Genomic DNA, 26,667 nt, shown 5'->3' with positions numbered 1-26,667 from the left:
ACCCGCATACCTGCTCCACTCCCCCCCACCCCATGACGCAGAAGGCTTACACCAGTCAGATTAAACACTGTGGGGGCCACTGGGCAGTCAAAATTTCAAGGGCTTCCATGCAAATTATCTCGGAGCACCTGCCCCACCACCTGTGGCGCCCACTGCAGCCTGCGGGCGCTTCCCCAAAAGCTCCTTTGACAAAGCTGTAGGGGGAGAGACAGAGACCGTTTTCGTCCACAGCTCACCTCGCAGTCACAATCCTGTTCCCTCCGCAGCGTCTGGTTGGATTTCCCACCATCTACGCCGAAGTTACAGGAAGTGCCGCAGCTTTTGTGTGGCAAACGTAAACCGCTAAAAGCCAGTTTACGTTTGCTACGCAAAAGCCCCGTCACTTCCTGTAACTCCGGCGCAGATGGTGGGAAATCCGACAGACGCTGCAGAGGGAACAGGGTGGTGACTGCAAGGTAAGCTGTGTGCGAAAACGGTAAGAGAGAGGCAACCTTGGCGACAATGCCAGCAGCAGCTGCACCAGGCAAGTTGGGCAAAGAGCACCTCAGGGGCTGGCTGCACGTGGAGGCTGGGAGGGCTGCAAGCAGGGGGGAAACTCGGGGCGGGGGTGGGGGGAAGCCAGCCTGGAGCCCCTAAAGGCATGGGAACCCATAGGCCAGGGCCTGCTTGGCCTAATTGTTAATCCAGCCCTTCCTCTGTCCCACCTCTTGCTTGTTATAAGATGGAGGTGGGTCTGCACGTTTTAGCCCTTTTGGCCTAGGGGGTTTAAGGGAACAGAAGCCCAAAGTGCAAAGCCACTCCAGGATTGCTCTCTCCCTCTGGCCCAGTGACTCTCTCACCCCACCCCCCCCCACCTATGGTAAGTGGCAGAGCAGCTGAATTGGGGCAGAATGGTGCAAGCCAAAGCCTTGGTGGTTCTCACCCTCTTTTTCAGGGACCCCTGGCTTCAGTTATGGGTGACATGGTCTTGGATGGGCCCTGGGCATTTGGGGGTGAAGCCCAGGGAGGAGAGGGACCATAGCAGGTGATAGAGCCATAGACCCCACCCTCCATAGCTGCCATTTCCTCCGGGTGAACTGATCTCTGTTGTCCGGAGATCAGTAGTCATTCCATGACATCTCCAGGCCACACATGGAGGTTGGAATTGTAGTCCAAAGGGGCTTGCGGGAGGCCTTCCTCCTCAGGGAATTCTGAAATATTCTGCCAGCTAGGTTTGTCTCCAAGCCAGGTTGCTCGTCTTTGGGCTGGGCTTGACCCAGGCGGCTGTTGATAGTGGCTTGAAATTGCTTTGAAAAGCAGTCTTTGTGTGAATATGGTCTGAAAACTGTAAATCTAAGAATACAGGTCTTTGTCGTCGCTGGGGTGGGGGTCTATGGACCCTCAGACTGGACGCAGAGCAGGGCTGGTGAGCAGGGCAGGCCCCTGTGACAGACGCAGTGGAAAACCACAATGGAAGGGAAGGCTTGAGGATGATAACAGGCAAGCAACATCGGATTATATCTCCCCCAGCATCCATCTTGTTTCCCCATTCTGGGCTTCTCACAGGCCAGGCCTGGAGTGGGGGGTGGGGAGGCAGTGGTGTTGGCCCTCTCTGGTTGTGGGTGTTTGGCAGCTGCCACGAGACAAGGATGATCCTGACACTGACCTTCAGTTTCACTGCGCTGAGCATCCACAGAGGCCTGTTCTGGTTCCATCTGGCCCCCTCTCTGCTGCCACTGCCAGGATGCTCCTACTGACCCACATTGTCCCGGTCACTCTCCGTCTGCCCTGGCCTGCTCTCCCTCATCACTCCCCCCCCCCATGCATTCATTCCTCTGTACCTGCATACCTTTCCACTCCACCCACCCCACCCCCACAGAAGGCTTACACCAGCCAGAGGCTTGTTTTGGCCCTCTGTCCCACCTCTTGCTTGTTATATGATGGGGGTGGAGAGTAAGCAAGTCCCCTGCACTTCTCAGCCCTTTTGGCCTAAGAGGTTGAAGGGAGGGGAGGCCCAAAGTGCAGAGCCCCTCCAGGATTGCGTGTTCCCAGTCTCTCTCTCTCTCTGGCCCAGTGACTGTCTCGCCCCTCTCCAGTAGCTGAGCAGCTGAATTGGGGCAAAATGGTGCAAGCCAAAGCCTTGGTGGTCCTCACCGTCTGCTTCAGGGACACCTGACTTCAGGTATGGGTGAGATGGTCTGGGATGGGCCCTGGATATTTTGCAGTGGGGAGACCAATGCAGGCTATAATGCCAAAGAGTCCACCCTCCAAAGCCGCCATTTCCTCCAGGTGAACTGATCATCGTTGTTCACAGATCAGTAGCCATTCCATGAGTTCTCCAGGCTCCATATGGAGGTTGGCAAATGTAGCCCAGAGGGCCTTCTGAGAGGCCTCCATCCCCTGGAAATTCTGAAATTTTCTGCCAACTGGGTTTGCCTCCAAGCCTGTCTTTGGGCTGGGCTTGACCCAGGCAGCTGCTCACAGTGGCTTGAAATTGCTTTGAAAAGCGGTCTTGGTCCAAAGGTGATCTGAAAACTGAAAGTCTAAGAATACAGAACTCTTTGTTGTCGCTGGAGTGGAGGGGTATATGGACCCTCAAATGTTGCTTTTGGGGCAATCTAGGGTGGGGATGAAGAGCCTGCCCCCTCCTGCTGACAGGCCTCCTTTCTGCCAGACACCGTTGTGAAGTCCAAAACAGCAGCCAGCCGCTCTAGTTGCGCCCTGCCCTAGTGCTGACATCACTTGTGAACATGACTGAGTGTGGATACTTGCCATAGGCTCTGAATGTCTTTCATTCAAGTAAATGGAACAAGATATCACATTCTATCAGAGAACCAGTCTGTTGTAATGGTTAAGAGCGATGGACTATAATCTGGAGAACCAGGTTTGATTCCCAGCGCTTCCACAAGCAGCCAGCTGGGTGACCTTGGGTCAATCATAGTTTGCTCAGAGCAGTTCTTTCAGAGCTCTCTCAGCTCTGTCTGTTGTGGGAGAGGAAGAAAAGGCAATTGTAGCCGCTTTGAGACTTCTGAGTGAAGGCTGGGCTATAAATCCAACCTCCTCTTTCTATGCTGTGCATTCCTGAAAACAGGGCTTTTTTGGTAGCAGGAACTCCTTTGCATATTAGGTGACACCCCTTGATGTAGCCAATCCTCCTAGAGCTTACAGTAGACCCTGCACTATGAGCTTTGTAAGCTCTTGGAGGATTGGCTACATCGGGGTGTGTGGCCTAATATGCAAAGAAGTTCCTGCTACAAAAAAAGCCCTGCCTGAAAATACAAATATTTGGATACAAGAAGGTTCATTTTATTTTTTTCCAATTTATTCAAAATGGACCATTTTTTCTCCTACACTCATGTTGGCAGACAATACCCACAACTGAACATCCAGGATTGAAGGCAGGCTATCTGTTAGGTGCAGGCCTACACTTCAGCTACTTTTGCTATGCACCAATGGAACCTCCAGGATTGTGGGCAGTCTATCTGGCAATGAGGGAAGAGGAGGACTGCTGAAGACGTCACTGCAACAACATCTGTCTTGCAGTCCCAAACTCAGCACCTTATGAACTTATGAAAGCATATATTGGGACTATTTTCTAATATTTGTCAATATATTAGAGTTCATTGAATTGTATTATTTAACATATGGAAGAAAATAGACTCGACGGTTGTATCATATTCAACAGAAAATAGACTTGCCAGATGAACTGTACATATTTTGTTTATTATTTGTGCTACACATGGTTGTTTTACATTTCTCATAGGTTAAACTCAGCAGCACACATGCGAAGGAATATGTGAGCATACACGGAGATAATGTTACAAACAAAATAGGCCCCAAGTATGGATGTGAACTTAGGCCTCCTCCATAACCACTGACCTCCAGTGGTTTCAGTGAGCAGTCAAACCATGTCTGCCTGGCATGAACAGAACACTTCCTGCCCTCTCTTATGATCCATTTGGTGGCTGTGTCAGTGGAGGGAAAGGTGGCTATTCTTTGGCAGGCAGTGGTGGGCAGGGCAGAGGCGCTGGGGGTGGCTTTCCTTCAGCCATGTAATGGGCTTATCTAGTAAAGAGAAAGACACAAGCATTGTGGGTGGAGTATATACTTGCAACCAGGGCTTTTTTTATATAGAAAAAGCCCAGCAGGAGCTCATTTGCATATTAGGCCACACCCCCTGATGCCACTAGTGTTTCACATAGGGCTTTTTTATAGAAAAAGCCGAGCAGGAGCTCAAGTGCATATTAGGCCACATCCCGTTGCCACCAGTGTTTCACATACGGCTTTTTTTGTAGAAAAAGGCCCAGCAGGAGCTAATTTGCATATTATACCACACCCCCAACATCACCATTGTTTTTGTGCAGCACTTTTTTTTTATGGAAACCCAGTGGGAACTCATTTGCATATTAAGCCAAACCCCATCACCATTGTTTCACACAAAGCTTTTTGTAGAAAAAGCCCAGCAGGAGCTCATTTGCATATTAAGCCCCCTGATGCCAAGCTAGCCTGAAATGTGTTCCTGTTCAAAGAAAGCCCTGCTTGCAACACAGCCCTCCTCAAAAAAACATTCCATTTCCATCCCATTCATACACACTATCAGAGGAACCAGGAAGGGAAACTTTCCAATTTAAGCCAGAAACCACATTTTCCTCATTTCTGAAATCGCACCAAGGTTCACATGGAGAATTTTCCCTATCCTACCCCCAGATCCTTTTGTAAATTTGAGGGCAAGTCCTCAAGATCTGTTGCAGGGATCCACAGAGCTTGCCGGGGCTGGAATCTGCCCACAGACAGCTTCCAGGATGCTGATGGGCTGGACTGCCAGGTTGCCGACAGACACCCATTCATCTGGTTTCAGCTGACTCGGGGTTAATGTGGGAAACAGAGGAAGAAGGGGTCGAAAGCCATGCAGCTGAAGACACCAGCTCAGGGCCAAATTTGTTCAGCCACAGATCTGTCCTGTTTAAACACAGGGAGGGTGGAAAGAGGGCCAAGTATTGCACGATCCATCGCTGCAGGCAGAAGAGGCAGCCCTGTCCTGATGTCTCTGCTTGACTGAGGAAGAACTGGGCTCTTCAAAATCTTTCTCGCCATTCAGAGAGAAAGGAAAGGAAGATCCCAATGGAAAAGAAGCTGCTCATTTACCTATTTGTAAGGTGTGTTGCTTGAGGGCTCTTCGGGTATTCCACACGCCAAGACAGAAGGGGGGAGCCCAGAATCTTCCTGCAGGGCCTTGCCCAGAAGGACAGGCCAAAGAAGAGGGAGGAGATGAATGGTTCAGGGAGGCAGTCCTGTTGGTCTGAAGTGGAAGATTCATACTAAATTTGTATTTTTGCAAAAACATTCTGCAACGGAATTGGAAACAGACAGCAGATGGCTTTCAACAAGTATTCGGGGAGGTTGTTCACATAGTGGATAAGTTTAAAAGGGGTGTGTCAGGCAGGAGGGGGGAGCCATATGCAGAAACTGAAACACAGATGAGGTTTGCACACAAGGGAAAGGAAAGGAAAGGTCCCCTGTGCAAGCACCAGTCATTTCCGACTCTGGGGTGACGTTGCTTCACAACGTTTTCATGGCAGACCTTTTTACGGGGTGGTTTGCCATTGCCTTCCCCAGTCATCTACACTTCCCCACCAGCAAGCTGGGGACTCATTTTACCCACCTCGGAAGGATGGAAGGCTGAGTCAACCTGGAGCCGGCTACCTGAACCAGCTTCCGCTGGAATCAAACTCAGGTCATGAGCAGAGGGCTTCAACTGCAGTACTGCAGCTTTACCACTCTGCGCCACAGGTGAGAATGGTGCCCCCCCCAAACAGCACAACCAGATGCTCAGGCCACACAGAAATGGCCTGTGGCAGAAGGAACCAGAGGCCCAAAGCAGCAGACCAGGAAGGATCACCCAGAATCAACCCCCCTGCCCTCCGCAACACAACCAGATACTCAGGCAGGCTACACAAAAATAATTTTAAAAAACCCCCAAAAAGTTATAAAATGATTACAAGGCAGGCCAGGCCAGTCAGAGCCACCCCCAATCCCCCCAGCAATCCCTCCCCAACACAAAACCTACCAGATACCAGCCCAAAGCAGGAAAAAAAACATAAGGTTTTTTTAAATTTAAAAATAAAAACCTGCTTCTAAAATTCCCCCAATCGCCACTATAAGAGGGGGGGGGGAGGAAGGATCTCACCAGACAGATGCAGTGAAGTCCAGGTCCAGGATTCAGGAACACCACCAACCAGGCCACAGAGAACAGAGCAGCAGAGCAGTCTACCAAAAGCAGAAGCTCACCTCACACTCACAGTCTCCCTATGGCAACAGGAGCAGCAATGGAGTCAAGGGGGCAAGAGATGGTAAATAAATACCCTTTTTCTGCTCATGTACAGAACAGAACAGTTTGAAAATAAATTGTTCTGTTCTCTGATTGGCTTGAGGGGGGAAACATGCAATTCCATTGGAGAACTGCGGTTTCTCCCTTCCCCCTATCTTTGCAAAACAAAAAAAGCCCTGCAGGGTCTTGTAAAGCCATTCATTCTGCAATCTGCAAAATGCATGGCTCTGACTGGTCAGGGGCCTCATTCCCCCCCCCCACCCCAGCCAGAGGCGGGAAAATCCAAGGGAAAGGTGGTAAAGGCAATCACAGACTGCTTTTCCCCTTTCCCCATTGCTTTCTATTGAAGCAATAGCTTTACCGAATATTTCCGAATAGTACCATAATTATTCAGAATTCAGGTATTCGAAATTTCAAAATAGGCTCAGATGCCTATCTGAAATTCCCTATTTCCGAATTTTACCGAAAAGGCTTCTATTCGGTAAATATTCAGTAAACCCTTTACCGAATTGACATCCCTAGCAGCAACCACCATTTCTCCCCTTCCCCACCGGGTGCTTGGGCTGTTTCCACTCTGAGGAATAGGCTGGGGAAACAAGATGAATGCCTGGGCAGAGGGAAGGGGGAATTTCCTGCTTCTTGGAAGCAACAGGGTACTCAGAAGTTCATTTAAGATGCCTATATAGTTAATCTGGGTTAAGGATCACCACAGTAGATGAGGACAGTTGTCAGGAAGGCCCAGAATCATATGACTGATAAAAATGGTTTGCTGAGGTACTCTGAACAATAGACCACAAAAGCATGATAAAAACTGAATCGATGGTAAATGAAAAACTGACAAAATGCACCATAACGGTAACACTTATCATGTATTAAATGTTATCTTGCTTCTGCAGTGTTTTAGTCTTAGCACCTCTACGAACTGTTGTCTCAGTCTTTTCTCAATTCTAGTGGGGAGGAGGTACGTGCTCCTGAAGTAGTCTCAGGAAATGCGTATTTGGCTCACGATGGAAGTCAAGGGGGGAGGGGGGATTTCCTGCCTCCGGGAAGCAACAGGGTACTCAGAAGATCATTTAAGAGGTCTGCGTTAATCTGGGTTCAGGATCAACACAGTAGATAAGGACAGTTGTACTCAGAAGTTCATTTACAATGTCTGCATAGTTAATCTGGGTCCAGGATCTCCACAGGACATAAGAACCCTTGTCAGGAAGGCACAGAGTCATAGGACTGGTAAAATAGTTTCCTGAGACACTGGCGGAAACAGACCCATCCCAAAAGAAAGGAGGGTTCTGGGAAACCATCCAGGCCCCCAACACCCACCCAGTGATGGCAGTTCATGACATATGGCACCCCCCCCCCAGTCCATTGAAAATCCCACACCCCAGCAGGCTGCATTCACACAAGGGCTGCAGGTGTGAATGTGCCTGTTTTTTTGCCGCCATCTCCATCCTTACCTATAAGCTGCAATGTAGGCAGGATTCTGTCGTGGCGGATGGAGATGCCAGGTGTCCTGGGAAACCTCATCCCTCCAGGCCAAGAAGTGTGGGGTGGGCTGCCCCTCCTACCTGCGGAGAGAAACACAATCTCCCTGCCCCAAGTTACAATTTGTCCAGGGTTGAGCCCTGACATGAAATCAGGTTCTCAAGCTCAGCCTTGGAATATTCGGACTCTGCTTCAGGGCCACTTCGGGCAGGAGGTGGAGAAGGGATACGTGAGGTTTCAGGGAAGGAGATCTATGCCAAGCACTCTGAGCTCCAGAGGGGGGAAAAAAGCAGGAAAAAAACAAAACCTTGACTACGGCTCTCCACCAGCCACCCAACACAAACATCTCCGCTCTATCTAAGGGGTTTGCATTCTGCCCATGGGATGCAAGACAGAAATTGAATGTGGGATGGATCAGAGTTCTGATTCCCACCCGATGGGAAACTTCTCCACGGCACCCCAGAGGTTTGATTTCAGCTTCAGGCCCCCCTAAGTTGTAACAGAGACATTTCCTCTGCAAGGTTCTGTCCCCCTTTTCTGAGACAGGAAATGTCTCCACTCAAATACTTACTGGAGGCATAATGGAGCCAAGGAGACATCAGAGAGTGACCCAACGAGCTCCAGTCAAAGACCATGATGGCTCATCATGCTTGTTGAGTTGTGCCACTTGAGGTGTCGATTCCCTGGATGCTCTCAGGTGAAAGTCTCCCTGGCCTCCCCGGAGTTAGGGATGAAGAGATGAAGCAGGGGAAGAGACCAGGTTCTGCAGCTGCTGATCACTCCTGGGATGCCTTCCCCTCTGCGCTGTCCATCCTGAGGAGGTGCTGAACAGCTTTGCAGCCAGTCAGTTCCCTGTGTCGATTCAGCTGCGTCTTCCTCTCCCTGCCAAGCTGCTTTTGCCGTTGACCAGAAGCTGAAACTGAAACTTCTCCAGACAAAGACACAGATGGTTCTACAACTCCCATCATGATAGGCAAACTCATACATGCACAAAAATCTCTATGTGAGACTTTTCTAAAATATAGTGCTTATTTATAATCGCTGTCTGACCAGTCCTTTTTATGACTGGCTGCTGAACAGTGAGCAGAGAGAGCAGATCTTTGTGGGGGAGGCAGAATGCCCATCGGGCTGTGTAGAATACTGCCAATTGCACTATGCGGCTTGAGTATGTGGAAACTTACCTGGCAGGTGGTCTTGAGATGCTCCTGAATGGCTGAACTGCTTGGCAATCAATCCACTCCCTGCTCCAACAAGCAAGCAGAGACGGAGCTGAACCAGTGAGTGTTTGAGCATCCCTACTTAGGGGAGACCAGCCCAGCAGTCTGAAAGCACCCCTTCAAGCCGTGGAGTGTGGGCAGAAGAGTGCTCTGGGGAGGGCAAACAGAATGCCTGTCTCCAAGCAGAGGAAACCAGCCATGCCTCACTTGCAGGCCTGGATTTGCCCACTGTCTTGCCCTGAAGACAAACACATTAAACCAGCAAGGTCAACAAAAGCATTCTTTCGGAAACCACCCGAACGCAACTAATGGGTGTCCCAGAGAAATAAGTACTAGTTGTGGTGCTCCAGTTTAATTTCATTTCCTTCTCCCTTTCAAGGCACTTTCACATCTGTGCAGAAGGTGAAACTGAGGCTGCTCCAGACAATTGACGTGGAGGGAGGAGGACAATTCCCATAAGGCTGAGTGGAAAAGTGCATGGACAAAGGACCTTGGCGATAACACAGAATGAACTGAACACCAAACAGTAAGACCTTTACAAAAGCACATGCTGCTTTTACAAAATCCCAGTTTGACCAATTAATTGGTTCAATGTTTATTTTTATGACTGGCTGCAGAGAGTGAGCAGAGATAACAGGTACTGTATGTCAGGGGTAGGTAGGACTCCATTAGGATGTATGAAATACTGCCGATTGCATTATACTTTTGGATTATGCAAAAACTTACCTGGCCCTGAGATTCTCTGGAGTAGCTGGACCAACTGGCAATAAATTAGTTCCCTATACTAGTCAGCAAGCAGATCATGAGGTAAACTGGTATTAGAACATCCCTACCTATCAGACTTCAAGCTGCGGCTCCTGGGTGGAAGGTGGGTGGACTGAGGATGGCATAATGAATGCCTGTCTCAAAGCAGAGAAAATGACCCGGGCTTCACTTGCAGATCTCAGCTTGCTCAGTGTCTTGCTCTAAAGATGAATGTGTCACACTGGCTAAATTGACACAGAGGAATGGCCAAAAATCCCAGAAGGCTGAGCAAAAACGTACATGTGTGAAAACCCACAATGGTAACAAAGAATGAAATGAGCACCAAATGATTTAAACACACACACACAATCATTACTGTCAGACCGATCAATTTGCCCTGTTTCTAGGATTTGTTAAGAAGATGATGATATTGGATTTATATCCCATCCTCTGTTCTGAATCTCAGAGTGGTCACAATCTCATCTACCTCCCCCCCCCCCTCACAACAGACACCCTGTGAGGTCGGTGAGGCTGAGAGAGCTCTCCCAGATGACAAAAGAATGAAAAAAACACCAAATGAAAATACCTTTTTTAAAAAATCCACAATAAATTATTAATGTCAGACTGATCAATTTGCTATCTTTTAGGATTGGTTGCCATGCAGTGAGCAGTGACGGCGGGTCTACGTGAGAGGAGGAAAGCAGGAATCCCATAAGGATGCATGAGAACACAAACATGACAAATAATGCCAACTGCACTGTATGAATATGTAAAACTATAACCCAATGAAAAGATATCAGCAGCTTGTGAACAACCCAGCTGCTTGGCTCAGAATAAGCTCTGTGTTCCCAACCAGAGAGCAGAACGTGAGGCAAAATGGCGGGCATCTGAACATTCCGTCCTGCCTGGTAAACAAATCACCAATGGAGGTGGCAGAGGGAATGAAAGGGCTTAGAAACAGCAACTGGCCTGAGGTAGGCCAGTGAGATCAACCCCCTCTGCCCCTAGACACACACACCCTTACGACAGGAGGGGTCCTCCGTGTTGAAGACACAGGACGGGTTGTCGTGAGGAGGGCCCCCCTTCTTCCAATGGATGGGCCTCGTCCAGTTGATCCGCTTCTCTGATTCCATGTAATGACCCACTACCTGTGGGATGAAGGGGCAGGATTCAGATGAAGAAGCACCTTCCTCCATGTCTCCTGGAAATTCCCAGAATCCCATCCAAATGAAAAGGCCTGCAGGCTTCAATATTAAGCTTCCCGCTACCTTCAGATCCCAACTCTGACTCAAGGCTCTTTAGTGGCTCTTTGGTGCACACAAGCCCCTCCCCCATCTACCATGGCTGACACCTTCTCCCCCACCCCATACACATACCTGGAATTCTCCACTCTCCACATCCCTCATGGCCCACAGGTCATAATCCATCTCTCGGTCATTTTTGCTGTTGAGGCTCACCGTCCCAGTGACACCTGGATGGGTGGGGGCAGGGAGGGAGGGAGACACACATCATTTCCATGTGGTCTCTGGCATCAGTTGTCCCTCATGAACCATGGCTGAGTTGGACAGGCTCTGGGGCAGCTCCCCTCTAAAGCCAGCCCCCTCCCCCATCTCCACCTGCTCCCTCCTGGCCTGATCTCTCTCAGTCGAGGGCATCTTGTGATGCCTTTCCCCAACCTCCAGCCCCAATTTCTCTGCAACCTCCCCATGCCTCCACCACCTCTGCCTATCTTTTCACCTCACAAAGATTCAATACCCTCGATTTTCAGTCCCCTCATCTTCTCCAGGATGCGGCTGATATCCCTCTTGGTTCCACCTTCCAGGAGTGTTTCACTCAGGGCCCTGAGATACAGCAGCAGCACATCGTGGAAGCAACCGGCCACCAGGGTCCCCTGCCAGAGTGGGACAGAGAGTGAGAGAAACATTATGGAACTCTCCTGTTCTCTTCCCCGCCCCACTGGCAGCCACTGCCTTGGAGGTCATAACTGGAGAATATCTAGACACAGCCCTGCTAATGTAGCCATGAGAAGTGCCACGTGGTAACCATGGTGGTCTGTTTCAAACATCTGGAAGCCAGACCAGCAGCTACTCCTTGGTGGGGGAAGTGGTCTGATGCTGGGAATTTAGGGGTGTCTCTTGGTCTGTGCGAAGCGGCCCCGTGGCACAGAGTGGTAAAGCAGCAGTACTGCAGTACTGTGGTCTGAACTCTCTGCTCACGACCTGAGTTCTATCTCGGCGGAAGCTGGTTCAGGTAGCCGGCCCAAGGTTGACTCAGCCTTCCATCCTTCCGAGGTCGGTAAAATGAGTACCTGGCTTGCTGGGGGGAAAGTGTACATGACTGGGGAAGGCAATGGCAAACCACCCTGTAAAAAGTCTGCCATGAAAACATTGTGAAAGCAACGTCGCCCCAGAATCGGAAACGACTGGTGCTTGCACAGGGGACCTTTCCTTTTCCTTTCCTTGGTCTGTGCAGGTTTGGTGGCCCCCATGTCTCAGGCAAGCTTAGATCTGGCAGCCCACCCAAAAAACAAGGCCTAGGATTCACCCTCCCTCAACCATGACACTGAGGAGACTTCTGGACCACAACATCCAGTTGGGTGACAGATCAAAGAGGGAAGACCAGTCCAGACCTGGGTGGCAAGAGGCAAGGCTGGGAGCACACAAGGAAGGCAGAACCCAGGAGCTGAAGGTGAACATGAGGAAATGGGGGAGGAGGCAATGGTGGTGAGTCACAAGGCTGAAACACAAAGTGCAGGGAACACAACTGAAAACGCACTCTGGACAGAAAACCAGGGAGGAAGCAGCAACAATGGTCACCCAGACAAAAGAACTACCAAGGCGGCCACTGCAAACTCCCTGCATGATCAAGGGCTAATGTTGACCAGAATCTATCAAACCAGCCTCAATGACCCCACCTCCCCGCAAAGCCAAGCCACAGTTGCCCTCCTCAACCCCAAACATGGGGACTCTCCTGGGTCATTTCTTTGTCATGGTAGGTGATATATGAGGCCAAGGTGAAAAGTGGTTTTGACCTCTGAACGCTGGCTGATCACTCTCATCTCACTTCTCACAAAGGGCCCTGACCTCCATCCCATAATAACAGAGGTCAGAAGAAGATAAGCAAACAGGGGTGTGTGGATTTACCATTGAGTCATTCACTGCCACACCGAAGTCTCTCTTGGCACGCAAGATCAGCTGGCTCTGGAAACGCCGGTATTCGGGGGTTTGGGGCTCATGGGGAGTGACCACAAGCACCGTCTGCAATTAGAGGAAAAGGTCAAGGGACTCCTTGAGGAGCTCCTGGGCAGGTCTGGGCAGCTGGGAAGACACACCAGCAGGTGAGCCAGGCCAGGGTTCTGCCAGGGCTGGTCTCCTGTTAAGATGGAAAAGACTCTGTGTCTCTGAGAGCCAGCCTCCTCTGTCTCCCTCTCATCTCCCTTTGGGTCAAGGGATTCTGACCCAGAAATTCTTGTACACATAGAATGGAGGCCAGAGGCTCCACTGGGCTTCATCCAGGTAAAAAACAGGGTTGCACTTACCTGTCACAGTGGCCCCTCAAGTTGGTCCCTAATGTGCAGGCGTCGCAAATGCAGGATTGCATAGAAGGGCTGCAATCAAACCATCTCTTTCCCTGCCAAAGGAGGCCCTTCCCAACACCCCTTCCAAGTGCTCATCCAAGGCAGACCCCCCAAGAGCCCCATCTGCAGGTCCCCCTCCTTCACTAGACGGGCTGTGGCTCAGTCTGGGGGAACCCAGAAGCAGCATCCCCTTCCCTGCATCCCCAAGGCAAAAAGGCTGGCTGTGGGGACTCACTCATAAGGGGAAAAAAATCTCTGCACTTGCTCAGAATCACTGCAGGATTCATTCTTGCTTCCAATGTCCTGGTGATTGTGGCTCAACACATTAAACTGTGGCCTCCCTAAATCCCACCACGCCCTTAAGCTTGCATAGCAACACACCCAGGGAAGGTGGTGTCCTTTGGGGTGATTCCAGCCCCGATCTTCAGCTCACTAGTTTTCCTCCTTTCCACTCCCTCCCTCACTCCCTGCAGCAGAGTCCTGGACTCACCTGGAAGGCCTCTCGGAGGACTCCTGTATCTTGGCTCTCCTTGCTCTGCCAGGGCTTGGCTGCCTCACGATGCCCCTCAGCTCTCAGGCTTTCTCCCCGAACATCCAGATAGAAGAAGACGTAGTCACCGGTGGTCATGTTCTGAGCCTGCGCCAGGCGCATGATCTGCTGCAACATCTCCAGGGGCCCACAGATGTAGACCACTAAGGAGAAACCGAACCGACCAGAAGAGTGCGTGTCAGACACAAGCGAGGAATGGAGGGCAGGCAGTGAGGGGCAATGCGCCCCTCAGCCATACATGAAGCACAAGGCTTGACTTAGGATGCTCTGTGTGATCTGTCTCGTTGGCTCTTTGTTGAAGCAGTCTCCTCTCCCCAGTCCAAGCAGCCAGGTTCCCATCCATGTCCTCCCCACCCCATCAATTAACAAGAACATTTTCCCAGACTGCACTCTAAAACTCATGGATCTAGGCTAGCAATTCATTTTGTCATGATGCATGGGTTCTCATGACTTTTACGTGGACACCACCGAAATCCACTGCAAAGTTATAGATCTCAACATCCATGGACTGAACCTGAGATAACAAGATTCAGTTCTTCATGTCCCCACTGAGTGGCAAAAAAACCGTGGATTCAAGGCAGAAATCTTTATAGCTCTTCATGATTTTTAAATTGAATTCCATAATATACACATAAAGTGCACAGATCACATTGATAGCCACAAACTGCATAATAAATCACGTATGATGTATGTTTTTTAGATGTTTTATACTTTAATTGATAAGTATGTTACACTTTTGATGTAAGCTGCCCTGATTCCGCTTGCGGGAAAGGGTATGATATAAATCTAAAAATTCAATTCGATTCTTTGGCCAGTGGGATGGTGCAAGAACATGGATTCGGGAGACGGACCTTCATGTATTCATACCATCTTTATGCAAGCCCTGTTCACATGTTACCGGGGACACACTTACAATCCTAATACACGGGATACCTGATTGTACTTTGCAGGTGTGCTGAGTAATTCTCCCGGGGCAGTTAATGCATGCACAGGGGGTGGGGAGTCAAACCCAGTTCTCCAGCTTAGAGCCTGCTGCTCTTAACTCACTGAAATTGTCAAGACAGTGTGCGTTTGCCATAAAAAAAGCCAATGCCATGCTGGGAATTATTAGGAAGGGAACTGAAAACAAATCAGCCAGTATCATAATGCCCCTGTATAAATCGATGGTGCAGTCTCATTTGGAGTACTGTGTGCAGTTCTGGTCGCCGCACCTAAAAAAGGATATTATAGCATTGGAGAAAGTCCAGAGAAGGGCAACTAGAATGATTAAAAGGCTGGAACACTTTCCCTATGAAGAAAGGTTGAAACGCTTGGGACTCTTTAGCTTGGAGAAACGTCGACTGCGGGGTGACATGATAGAGGTTTACAAGATAATGCATGGGATGGAGAAAGTAGAGAAAGAAGTACTTTTCTCCCTTTCTCACAATACAAGAACTCGTGGGCATTCGATTAAATTGCTGAGCAGACAGGTTAAAACGGATAAAAGGAAGTACTTCTTCACCCAAAGGGTGATTAACATGTGGAATTCACTGCCACAGGAGGTGGTGGCGGCCACAAGCATAGCCAACTTCAAGAGGGGTTTAGATAAAAATATGGAGCAGAGGTCCATCAGTGGCTATTAGCCACAGTGTGTGTGTGTGTGTGTGTGTGTATATATATATATATATTTTGCCACTGTGTGACACAGAGTGTTGGATTGGATGGGCCATTGGCCTGATCTAACATGGCTTCTCTTATGTTCTTAACTACTACACCACACTGGCTCTCACATCACAGGACCTCGTGCTGTTATAATATAACTTGATAAGGAGGTTCAAGGATTTAAAAGTCCCCCACTGAACCAGCAAATGAGAAGGAACAAAGTGGGACTGACTTCCAAGTAGACCAGCCTGCTGACTTCATGTGTTGCCGCATGAGCACTAAAGCAAGAAATGCTCACAGGTCCTTTGCCACTGCCTGCCTTGCACAGCAACCCTGGACTTCCCTGGTGGGCCCAGAGCCGGTGCAGCTGCCTCAGGTGCCACCTTGCCTGGGGGGCACAGCTGGGTGCCCCCTTTCTGCCAAGTTGAGCCAGGGCCTGGGGCCAGCGCTTGCATAGCGCGCTCCTTCCAAGGAGCGTGGTACGCAAGCATTGTAGCTCTCCCCAACCCCGGTCAGGATTTCTGCAATGTGGAAAGCCCTGCTCGTCTGCTTTCAATCCAAAAGCAGCCGAGCACTGCTAAAACAGTGGACTCTTCAGAGACTTCCAAGGAACCTTTCCGAGGGTTCCCCTTCCTCCTCTCCACCTACCTTGTCCATTGAATAGTAGGTGCAGCTGCATAACAATCCCTGGATTAGGAGAGCGGGCAGCCAGCTAGCCACCAGGGGCTTTGCCACACACCCAGCAGCCCTCATTAAGCCCTGGTGAAGCCCACGCCACCCTTTCTCCCCTCCTTATGTGATTTTGGGTGGCAGGTGGCTTGCTGGCCTTTTGACTGGGGGGTGGGATGGCCAAGACGAACCCCAAGTGAGCGAGGCCTGCTTGGGCTGGCTGGATCTCTAGCCAGCCCAAGAAGGCCTTGCTCGCCTGGGGTTCTCCTTTCTTGCGTCCGTTTGCTTTTGGCTGGTGCGGAGGGGCAGCATGTGCTAATGAGTTATGCTAATGAGCTCCACCACCTATTTTTCTACAAAGTGACCCCTGGTCGGCTACAATACCCTTTCTCCCCTCCTCCTCACTGGATGGACAAACCTTTGTTGGGATGCTCTAGGCTAGAGATGTAGAATTTCCAGAAATTTTGAAGCTCGGAAAAAAACCCATTTTTTTTTTCTGGTAAAAAAATGTAAATTTGTGGAAAAATTAAAAAAAATGCTACATTAGCCCTTCTTTTTTCTTTTCCAGATTGAAAGTTATTCTGTTACTTTAGGAACATAAGATATGACTATGGACAATTCTACTTGGCATGAAATTATCACAACTAGCATATTAAAAATATAGTATATCCAAACAATTATTACAAACATAATTTACTTTTAAAATAATATTTATTTGTAATTGTAACAAATGGAGCAACACTCTCCTGAACTGTTTACTAGTTTATGAGGAAAAGACAAAAAAAATCTCCAAAATTTTTTTTGAAGTAACAATTATTCATATTTCCTCTTCACAGTATTAAATAAAAAAACTCATTCTCATAAAAAGAATTGAAGAGGGGAGAAGTGTATAGAAGAGGGTGTAGGACTAAGTTTCAATGAATGGGCATGACCTAGGACTTGCTTGTCCTCAGTGCACAGAAATTAGAATAATCTGATACCATACGTATTTTTTAGAAATGATTTGGAAAATATTTGGACACCTTGTCTTAAAATATTTTATTCATCATGTTAAAATAAAACATTCCATAATCAATTTTTTTCTTTTCTTTTTTTCAATTTTTTGGAAATAAACAAAAAAGGCTTCAGGACAGAAACAGAAAAAAAATCATTTTTTTCCTGAATTTTTCCAGTTTTTTTCCGGGCCTTCACATCTCTACTCTAGGTTGATCCTTCATTGAGCAGGGGGTTGGACTAGATGGCCTGTATGGCCCTTCCAACTCTATGATTCTGAATTTACCATTACTTAGGAATGCTCATAAGCTGCACTAATTGGAGGGTCAGACTAAGTTCTAGGAATCCAAGTTTCGGAACCCCACCCCACAAAACCTTGCTGGGAGAGCTTGGCCCAGCCCCACACTCTCAGCCTAACCTACCTCACAGGGTGCTTGTAAGCTGTGTTGCCTCTAAATTAGCATGAGCTAGCTCACAGTTTTTTAGCCTCCGGCTCACCCATTTTTGTCTTAGCTCAGGAAAAAATGGCCCCAGAGCAAAATAATTTACGCTGTAGCTCAGGACTTTTAATGCCAGTAGCTCACCAAGAAGTATTTTTGCTCACAAAACTCCACAGCTTAGAGGGAACATTGGTTGTAAGACCTAAAACGGGTGACAAAACGGGTCAGATGCTTTGGGTTCTCACTGTGGGCAAGGAGGTGGTAGAAATGAAGTACAACAAATCAAGGCTTGTTTGCTAAAAGGGAGAGGGCCTCGAATTGTCCCCTGAAGCCATTGCAACTGTTTTGAGTGTTTCCCAATAATTATTGGTGAGTTTAACAAAGCAGGAGTCAAGCAGCACCTTTAAGACCAACCAATTTTTATTTAGACCGTAAGCTTTGGTGTGCTCTTAAGCACGCTTCATCAGATGAGGAATCCAGCACAGTGAGCAAAGCCATGCATAGCTGAGCAGAGCCATACAGAGCTGGTAGTCGCTATGTATGGCTCTGCTCAGCTATGTATGGCTTTGCTCACTGTGCTGGATTCCTCGTCTGATGAAGCGTGCTTCGAGAACAGACGAAAGCTTAAGGTCTAAATAAAACTTGGTTTGTCTTACAAGTACCGCTTGACTCCTGCTTTGCTCAACTGCTTCAGACCAACACGGCTGCCCGCTTGGACCTCTCTCTTGGTGAGTTTGAAAAAAGACCAGTGGGCCACCCCTTCCCGGGAGAGCCCCTGCGAGTGAGGATGGAGAGGGGGAACGCAGGGGGTCCAACGCCCCAGGACTCTGGGGGATGGGGATAAGGGGCAGCAGGCCTCTAAGTCTCGGGCAAGCCCTACTCCCCGGGCTGGGGATGAGAGGGGGCGGCTTTGGACGGGAGGGCTGGCGGGCGTCACTCACCTCGCCCCTTGGCCTCGATGAACCGGACAGCCTCCTCCGGCTGCTCATAGTCGTGTAAGTGGCTGGTGAAATTGAGGGGGTTTACTGCAGGGTTCGCCAGGTAGACGCAGGATTCCCAGTAATATGCGTGGCGGCCGCAGTAGACAAAGGGGGCGACGGGGGCGGTCCAGTTGAAGTGACGGCGCAGCTGGGCCACGAAGGCTCCGAGGCCGGGCCCCGCCGGGCCGGCGTACACGGTCGTGGCGTAATCCGGTTCATGGTGGTAGACCCCGGCTCGAAGGAGCGGCAGCTGCCAGCGCTGGGCTAAGCGCGCCGCTTTGATGCTTGTGAAGAGGCAGCCCAGCCCCAGCAGCACGTCGGGGTCGTGGGAGCGCTTCAGAACCCCCGCCATGAACTCGGCCTCTTTGCCGTCGCAGATGCCCTCCCAGTCTTCAGTGGAGGCGAAGGCGGTGCGCACGGCGAGGCCTAGGGGGCGCAGTTGGGGCTCCAGCGCCTCCAGGGCCAGGCTCAGGGCGGGTTGGACGCGCGGCCAGGCCCAGGGGTAGCTCAGGTTGCTCTCAGGCAGCAGCACCCCCAAAGTCACCTCCACCGTCGGGGCGGCGCTGGCTTGGGAGGCGGCGGGCGGAGCAATGGAGGAGGAGGAGGCGGCGGAGGGCGCCACCCCCAGCAGGGCCCCCAGGAACAGCAGTGGCGCGGCCATGGCGAGGAGCTCCGGGCTGCAGAAGCCAGAGAAAGCCCGTCTGTGGGGCGGCCGCGCTGTGCTCCCTCGGAAAAGGCGCTCCTCTGGGCGCCTCCCTCCGGAAGCCTGGGCGGGGCGGGGGCGTTGCGAGGTCGGGGGAGCCAGGCAGGAACCAACCGGAGGAGCTGAAGGCTGAGCAGGGGCCCTTCTCCTCCCCGTGGGCTGCCAGGATTCTCGGTGGACAGCGTGGAGCTTCCCGCCTTGCCTTCTGTTCTCCAGCCTGTGTGACTCTCCTGGCTTCGGCCACCTCCACGTGGACCCTGGAGATCTTCGGGAATTGCAGGTGTCCTGCAGTCTCTGGAGATCAGTCCCCGTGGAGGAAGGGGCTGCTTTGGAGGGTGGACTCTGTGCGGCCTTACGCTTTCTCCCCTCCCCAGGCTCCACCCCCAGGACCTCTGCAAGAGGGTTTAACCCAGCCAGGTGTGCCCTGGAAGCAGAGGGTGAGGCCCTCCAAGGCCAACACCAGGGCATAGAGGCCAAGGCCCTGGCTTCCTGCAGAGCAATCAGATTTGACCCAAGCTGAAATAAGGTAAATGGATTTGAGCTCACAGTCTGCCTGTGACCTGGGAGAAGGTCCTGGCAGAACGTCTGACCCCTGGATGCTCAGCCACTCAGCTGGAGAGGCGGGCAGAGAGTCCCTGGGCCGCCCACCAACCCTGGAGCTCCTCTGGGCCCTGGCCGGCCACAGGCAGGGATGGGTGTTTCTGAGAAAGACTGGGCTCAGAGCAGTGCCCCCCCACCCCCCGCCCTGGTGGGCAGTGTAGGCCCCAATAACAGACACACTGCCAAGTCGCAGTGAAACGGAAGGCCTGAGAAATTATAAAAGGCAAGGGACATCAGATTAGATCTGCCCTTGTCATGGATTTTGCTTTATCGTGTTTTGTGGCTTGTTGTTCATGGGGCCTCAATAAACTGCCTTTCTCAGCAAAAGCTGTGCCTCTGTGCATGCTTTGCTAGCCGCTGTGTTTACCCACAGAGATTATCAGGAGCACAGATTAACAAGCACATCTTGAAACATACTTCTGGATCTCCCTCCCCCCCCCACAAGCATCCATCCTGTTTCTCCAGCCTAAGCATCCAACAGGCCAGGCCTGGGGTCAGGGAGGCGGTCATGGAGGCCCTCCCTGGTTATGGGTATTTGACAGCTACCAGGAGACAAGAATTATTTTATTTATTTATTCATTTAATTTCATTTATATCATTTAATTTCATTTACATCACTGCAATAGCATCTGTCTTACAATGCCAACCTCAGCACGTTATGGACTTCTGAAACTATATATTGGGACTATTTCCTAATATCTGTCAATACGTCAGAGTTCATTGAATTGTATTATTTAAACATATGGAAGACAATAGACACGCTGGTTGTATCCTATTATATTCAACAGAAAATAGACCCACCAGTCAAATTGTACATATTTTATTATTTGCGCTACACGTGGTTGTTTTACGTTTATCATAGGTTAAACTCAGTACACGTGTGAAGGAAAACGTGTGCATACGTGGAGATAATGTCACAAACAGCTAGGCCCCAAATATGGGTTTGAACTCAGGCCTCCTTCATAACCACTGGCTCTCCAGTGGTTTCAGTGAGCATTTATGCCACGTTCCCCTAGCTAGCATGTACAGAACACTTTCTGCACTCTCTTGCGCTCCGTTTGGAGGCTGTGTCAATGGAGGGTAACAAGGCTCTTCCTTGGCAGGCAGCAGTGGCCAGTCTGGAAAGGCCGAGGGTGGCTCTCCTTCAGCCACTTAATGGGTTTATCTAGCAAAGAGAAAGACAGAAGCATTGGGGGGGGGGGATATACACTTGCAACCAGGACTTTTTTTGTAGAAAAAGCCCAGCAGGGACCTATTTGCATATTAGGCCACACCCCCTGATGTCACCAGTGTTTCACTGCCTCTGGGCAGCAACAGGGTACTCAGAAGTTCATTTAAGATGTCCATGTTAATCTGGGTTCAGGAGCACCACAGTAGATGAGGACAGCTGTACTCAGAAGTTCATTTACAATGTATGGATAGTTAATCTGGGTTCAAAATCTCCACAGGTCATAAGAACCCTTGTCAGAAAGGCAGACAGTCGTAGGACTGATAAAATGGTTTGCTGAAGCACTCTAAACCAACGGTCCCCAGCCTTTTTGGCACCAGGGACCGGTTTTGTGGAAGACAATTTTTCCAGGGACTGGGGGTGGGGAGGGGGGGCACAATGGTTTTGGAATGACACAACTGTGCACTTCATTTGTATTAGTTTGGCATGGTGGTTAAGTGTGCAGGCTCTTATCTGGGAGAACCAGGCTTGATTTCTCCACTCCTCCACTTCCAGCTGCTGGAATGGCCTTGGGTCAGCCATAGCTCTTGCAGGAGTTGTCCTTGAAAGGGCAGGTTCTGTGGGAACTCTCTCAGCCCCATCCACCTCACAGGGTGTCTGTTGTGGGAGTGGAAAGTAAAGGAGATTGTGAGCTGCTCTGAGACTCTGAAATCTGGAGCGGAGGGCAGGATATAAATCCAATGTCATCGTCTTATTATTTTTATTGTTACTACATTGTAATATATAATGAAATAACTATACAACTCACGGCCTGGTTGCTAACAGGCCACGGACCGGTACTGGTCCACGGACCAGGAGTTGGGGACCCCTGCTCTAAACAACAGACCACAAAAGCATGATAAAGCAGAGCCTATGATAATAACTGAAAAACTGACAAATGCACCATAACGGTAACACTTCTCATGCACTGTTATCCTGGTGCTGCAGAGTTTTATCCTTAGCACCTCTGCAAACCGTTTAAACCACCTGTTGTCTCAGCCATTTCTCAATTTTAATGGGGGGGGAGGAGAGAAACAAGCCAAGCATAAATAGGAAAAGTGGAGGTCCCTAGGCAGTTGAAATCAAGGCCCCTCCCTCACAAATTATCTCAGAGTCAGAGCGCCCACCCCGCCACCCATGGCCCCTGCTGTAGCCTGCAGGCATCTTCTAAAAAGCCCCTTCTACTAAGCTGCAGGGGAGAGGCAAACCTGGTGATGATGCCAAGCAAGTTGGGCAAAGAGTGGCTCAGTTGCTGGATGCAAGCAGGGGGGGAACTGGGGAGGAAAGCCAGCCGGGGCCCCTAAAGGCATGGGGCCCATAGGCCACTGCCTACTTGGCCTAATTGTTAATCCAGCCCTGGACTGGAGCGAGGGGAAAGTAGGAAAGGATTTACCCCCCTGCCTCTCAACTGGGTGACCTCTGCATTCAGCCCCTGCTCCTGCATCTCTGTGAGACACTTCTCTCCAGCCTGCTTTACCTCACAAAGCACACAGGCTCTGAGGAAACACCTTTCCCACCCTACTGACAGTCTCTCACCTTGACAAGGTCAGCAGTGATGGGTGAGTTGCGTGATGTCCAATCTCAGCCAACGCTCTTTGGAATACCCAGAGAAGAGGTGGAGTAGAGAGTAATGGCCATTCAGCATTGTCCCTGGTAGAAACAGATCCAGCCCTAAGGAAAGGAGGATTCTGGGAAACCATCCAGGCCCCCAACACCCACCCAGTGATCGTAGTTCATGCCCAGTCCTTTGCAAATCCCACAACCTAGCAGGCTGCATTCACACAATGGCTGCTGATGTGAGTGTGCCAGGCTCTTGTGGCCATCTCCATCCTTACCTGTAAGCTGAAATGTAGGCAGGATTCAGTCATGGTGAAGATGCCAGGTGTCCTAGGAAACCTCCTCTTTCTAGCCCAAGAAGTGTGGGGTGGGCTGCCCCTCTCCCTGCGGAGAGAAACACAATCTCCCTGCCCTGTTACAACTTTTCCAGGCTTGAGCCCCAACACTGAAATCAGGTTCTCAAGATGAGCCTTGGAACATCCGGACTCTGATTCACGGCCACTTTGGGCAGGGGGTGGAGAAGGGATACGTGAGGTTTCAAGGAAGGAGATCTCTGCCCAGGGCTCTGAGCCCCAAAGGGGGAAAAAAGCAGGGTAAAAACTAGGCACCCAACACAAGCATCTCTACTCCATCTAAGGGGCTTGCTTTCCATTGCTTGGATAGTAGCCCATGGGGTGCCGCAGAGAGATTAAATGCAGGATGGATCAGATTCCCACCCCTGATGGGAAACTTCCCCACTGCACCCCAGAGGTCTGATTTCAGCTGCAGGCCCCTCTGATATAACAGAGACATTCCCTCTGCACAGGGTCATAACATTCTGTCTCCTGAGGCAGGAAATGTCTCCACTCAAATACTTCTGGAGGCATAATGAAGCCAGGAGACATCACAGAGTGACTTACCTAGCTCCAGTGAAAATCCATCGTGACTCATCAAACTCATTGTGTTGCACGAATTTTGATTCTCTGGATTCCCCGAGGTGAAAGTCTCCCTAGCCTCCCCAGGGTTAGAGATGAAGAGACAAAGCAGGGGAAGATACTTTCTTCAGCTGCCAATTGCTTAGAGTTTAGACCCCTTCCCCTCTGCGCTGTTCATCCTGAGTAGGTGCTGAACAGCTTTGTGGCCACGCAATTCCCTGTGTTGGTTCCGCTGCATCTTCCTCTCCCTGCCAAGCTGCTTCTGCATTTGCCCAGAACGTGACACTGAGGCTTCTCCAGACAAAGAATACGTAGTTGGTTCTACAACCCATCATGATAGGCAAACTCGTACATGCACAAAAATCTCTATGATTACACTTCGATGAACACAAACTGTGAGACTTTTAAAAAATTGTGTTTATTTATCTTCACTGTCCGACCAATCAGTTTCCTCTATTTTCATTTTTTATGCTGAGCAGTAAGCAGAGATGACAGATCTTTCTCGGGGAGGCAGGACTCCCAACAGGTTGTGTGAAATGCTGCCAGCTGCACTGTGCTGTATGCGAAAACTTACCTGGCAGGTAGCCTTGAGAAGCTCTTGAATGGCTGAAGGGCCTGGCAATACTCCAAGAATACTCCAAGGGCCTGCCTGCTCCAAGAAGCAAGCAGAGGGTGAGCTGAATCAGTGAGTGTTTGAGCATCCTTACTTAGGGCTGACCAGCCCAACAGACTGAAAACACCACTTCAAGCTGTGGGTTGAGAGTGCACTGGGGATGGCAAGCTGAATGCCTGTCTCCAAGCAGGGAAAACCAGCCATGCTTCACTTGTAGGCCTGGATTTGCCCCCGACTTGCTCTGAAGATAAATCCAACAAACCATTGTAGGCAGCCAGAACTCCCACAAGGCTAAGTGGCAAAGCACATGTGCAAAGGACCTCAACGATCACGCAAAATGAATTGAACACCAAACGGTAAGACCTTTACAAAAGCACATATTTATAAAATCACAGCTTGACCGATTCATTTGCTCAATGCTTATTTTTGTGACTGGCTACCGCATCTGTGCGGCAGGCGAAACGGAGGCTCCTCCAGATGCTAATGACAGGGGGGAGGAAAGGGCTAAAATCCCATAAAGCTGAGCAAAAATGGGCATGTGTGAAAACCCTTGAGGATAACGAAGAATGAAATAAGCATCAAATAGAAAGACTCCCTTTCCCCCTCCCCCACAATAAATCATTACTGTCAGACCGATCAATTTGCTCTCTGTATGTATTTTGGATTTGTTGCCATGCAGTAAAGAGTGACGGCGGGTCTACGTGAAAGGAGGAAACCAGGACTCCCATTCGGAGGTGTGAGAACGCACACATGTGAAATAATGCCAGCTGCACTGTACGAATATGCAAAAACGTAACTCAATGAAAAGATGTCGGAAGCTTGTGAACAGCCCAGCTGCTTGGTGAAGAACCAGCTCTGTGCTCCCAACCAAAGAGCAGAACGTGAGGTAAAATGGGAGACATTTGAATGTTCCCACTTAGGGTTGTCCTGCCTAGCAGATGAATCCCCGCTGGAAGTGGCAGAGAGTAAATGAAAGGGCTTAGGACTGGCCAGCATAGACAGGCCAGTGAGATCAAGTCCTTCTACCCCTGGACACACCCAGCCTTACCACAGGAGGGGTCGTCCTTGTCGAAGACACAGGGTGGGTTGTCAAGAGGAGGGCCTCCCTTCTTCCAGTGGATGGGTCCTGTCCAGTTGATCTGGTTCTCTGATGTGATGTAATGAGCTACTACCTGTGGGAAGAAGGGGCTGGATTCAGATCACAGACCCAAGATGGACCTTCTCAGAATCCTACCCAAATGGAAAAGCCTGGAGTTCCTGGTGTTTCACCTCCCACCACCCTCAGGTCCCCCCCACTCCAACTCAGGGCTCTTTAGTGCCTATTCAGTGCATGCAAGCCCAGTGACCTAGTGGGCCTCTTTGGGGACTCTCCTGCGCCTAGTGGGGTGGACACTTCCCCACCTCCAATACACACACCTGGAATTCTCCACTCTCCACATCCCTCATGGCCCACAGGTCGAAATCCATCTCTCGTTCATTGTTGCTGTTGAGGCTCACCATCCCAGTGACACCTGGAGGGGAGGGGGCAGGGAGGGAGGCACACATTATTTCGATGTGGTCCCCAGCATTGGTTGTCACTCATGAACCATGGCTGAGTTTGCCTCTTGGACAGGCTCTGGGGCGGCTCCTCTCTAAAGCCAGCCCCCCTCCCTCCATTCCCCCCCTATCCTGCTCCCTCCTGGCCTGATCGCTCAGCTCAGCGCATCCCCTTGCTGCCTTCCCCTAACCCCCAGACCCAATTTCTCTGCAACTTTCCCATTCTCCACTCCTCCACACCACTCTCTTCCCTCCACCAAGCATCCAGTACCTTGGATTTTCAGGCCTCTCATCTTTTCCAAGATGCGTCTTGTATCCCGCTTGATTCCACCTTCCTGCAGCGTCTTGTTCAGGGCCTTGAGATACAGCAGCAGCACATCGTGGAAGCAGCCGGCCACCAGCGTCCCCTGCCACAAGGGGACAGAGAGTGAGAGAAACATTATAGAATTGTCCTCTTCACACACCGCCCCCCGCCCCACTGTCAGCTACTGCCTTGGAGGTCATAACTGGAGAAACAGCTCTGCTAATGTAGCCATGAGAAGTGCCATCTGGTAGCCATGGTGGTCTCTTTCAAACATCTGGGTGTCAGAGAGCCCCTGAATGGCTGAAGATTAGCAGCTACTTCTTGGTTGGGGCAGAGGTCTGATGCTGGGAATCAAGAGGTCTGATGCTGGGAATCTTGGTGTGTGCAGGTCTGGTAACCACAGTGCCTCAGGCAAGCTTAGGTGTCAACCCACCACAGATACAAGGCCTGGAATCATCCTCTCTCAACTGTGGTATGGAGGAAACTCCTGGACCACAACATCCAGCTGGGTGACAGATCAAGGAGGGAAGACCAGTCCAGACTTGGGTGACAAGAGGCAAGCCTTGAAGCACACAAGGAAGGCAGAACCTAGGAGCTGAAGGTGAACAATAGGAAATGGGGGAGGAGGCAATG

General features: G+C 50.3%; 2 protein-coding genes across 2 annotated transcripts in view; both read right to left on the bottom strand.

Moving 5' to 3' along the window:
- Window positions 1-114: 114 nt before the first annotated feature.
- LOC132570040 (atrial natriuretic peptide receptor 2-like) lies at window positions 115-24,282 on the bottom strand. Its single transcript, XM_060236481.1, has 9 exons — window positions 24,156-24,282; window positions 18,562-19,695; window positions 13,818-14,020; window positions 12,894-13,007; window positions 11,506-11,641; window positions 11,127-11,221; window positions 10,769-10,898; window positions 8,971-9,030; window positions 115-194 (listed from the first exon to the last, which is right to left on the bottom strand). Exons 1-9 carry the CDS (start codon window positions 24,280-24,282, stop codon window positions 115-117), a joined length of 2,079 nt encoding a protein of 692 aa, XP_060092464.1.
- A 905-nt stretch (window positions 24,283-25,187) lies between these two features.
- The window catches only part of LOC132570347 (atrial natriuretic peptide receptor 2-like), a 41,072-nt gene continuing 39,592 nt past the window's right edge, over window positions 25,188-26,667 (bottom strand). Inside the window, exons 4-6 of the mRNA XM_060236894.1 lie at window positions 26,002-26,137; window positions 25,611-25,705; window positions 25,188-25,366 (exon numbers count right to left, since the gene is read on the bottom strand). Coding sequence (XP_060092877.1) covers window positions 25,217-25,366; window positions 25,611-25,705; window positions 26,002-26,137 — 381 coding nt within the window. The 3' untranslated portion in view covers window positions 25,188-25,216. The remainder of the gene's footprint in view (window positions 25,367-25,610; window positions 25,706-26,001; window positions 26,138-26,667) is intronic.

This window comes from Heteronotia binoei, chromosome 4 (genome assembly GCF_032191835.1).
Source record: "Heteronotia binoei isolate CCM8104 ecotype False Entrance Well chromosome 4, APGP_CSIRO_Hbin_v1, whole genome shotgun sequence".
In the NCBI taxonomy this organism is placed as follows: Eukaryota; Metazoa; Chordata; class Lepidosauria; order Squamata; family Gekkonidae; genus Heteronotia; species Heteronotia binoei.
Note: the sequence above shows the minus strand (reverse complement) of the source record. Positions and strands in the feature narration are given on the sequence as shown.

Excerpts from the sequence above, each read along its gene's own strand:
- LOC132570040 (XM_060236481.1), bottom strand. The coding sequence starts at position 24,282 with ATGCTCAAACACTCACTGATTCAGCTCACCCTCTGCTTGCTTCTTGGA. Across the intron at positions 14,021-18,561 it reads CATCGAGGCCAAGGGGCGAG|TGGTCTACATCTGTGGGCCC; the intron begins GTGAGTGACGCC and ends GTTTCTCCTTAG. Across the intron at positions 10,899-11,126 it reads TGGAGAGTGGAGAATTCCAG|GTAGTGGGTCATTACATGGA; the intron begins GTATGTGTATGG and ends TTCATCCCACAG.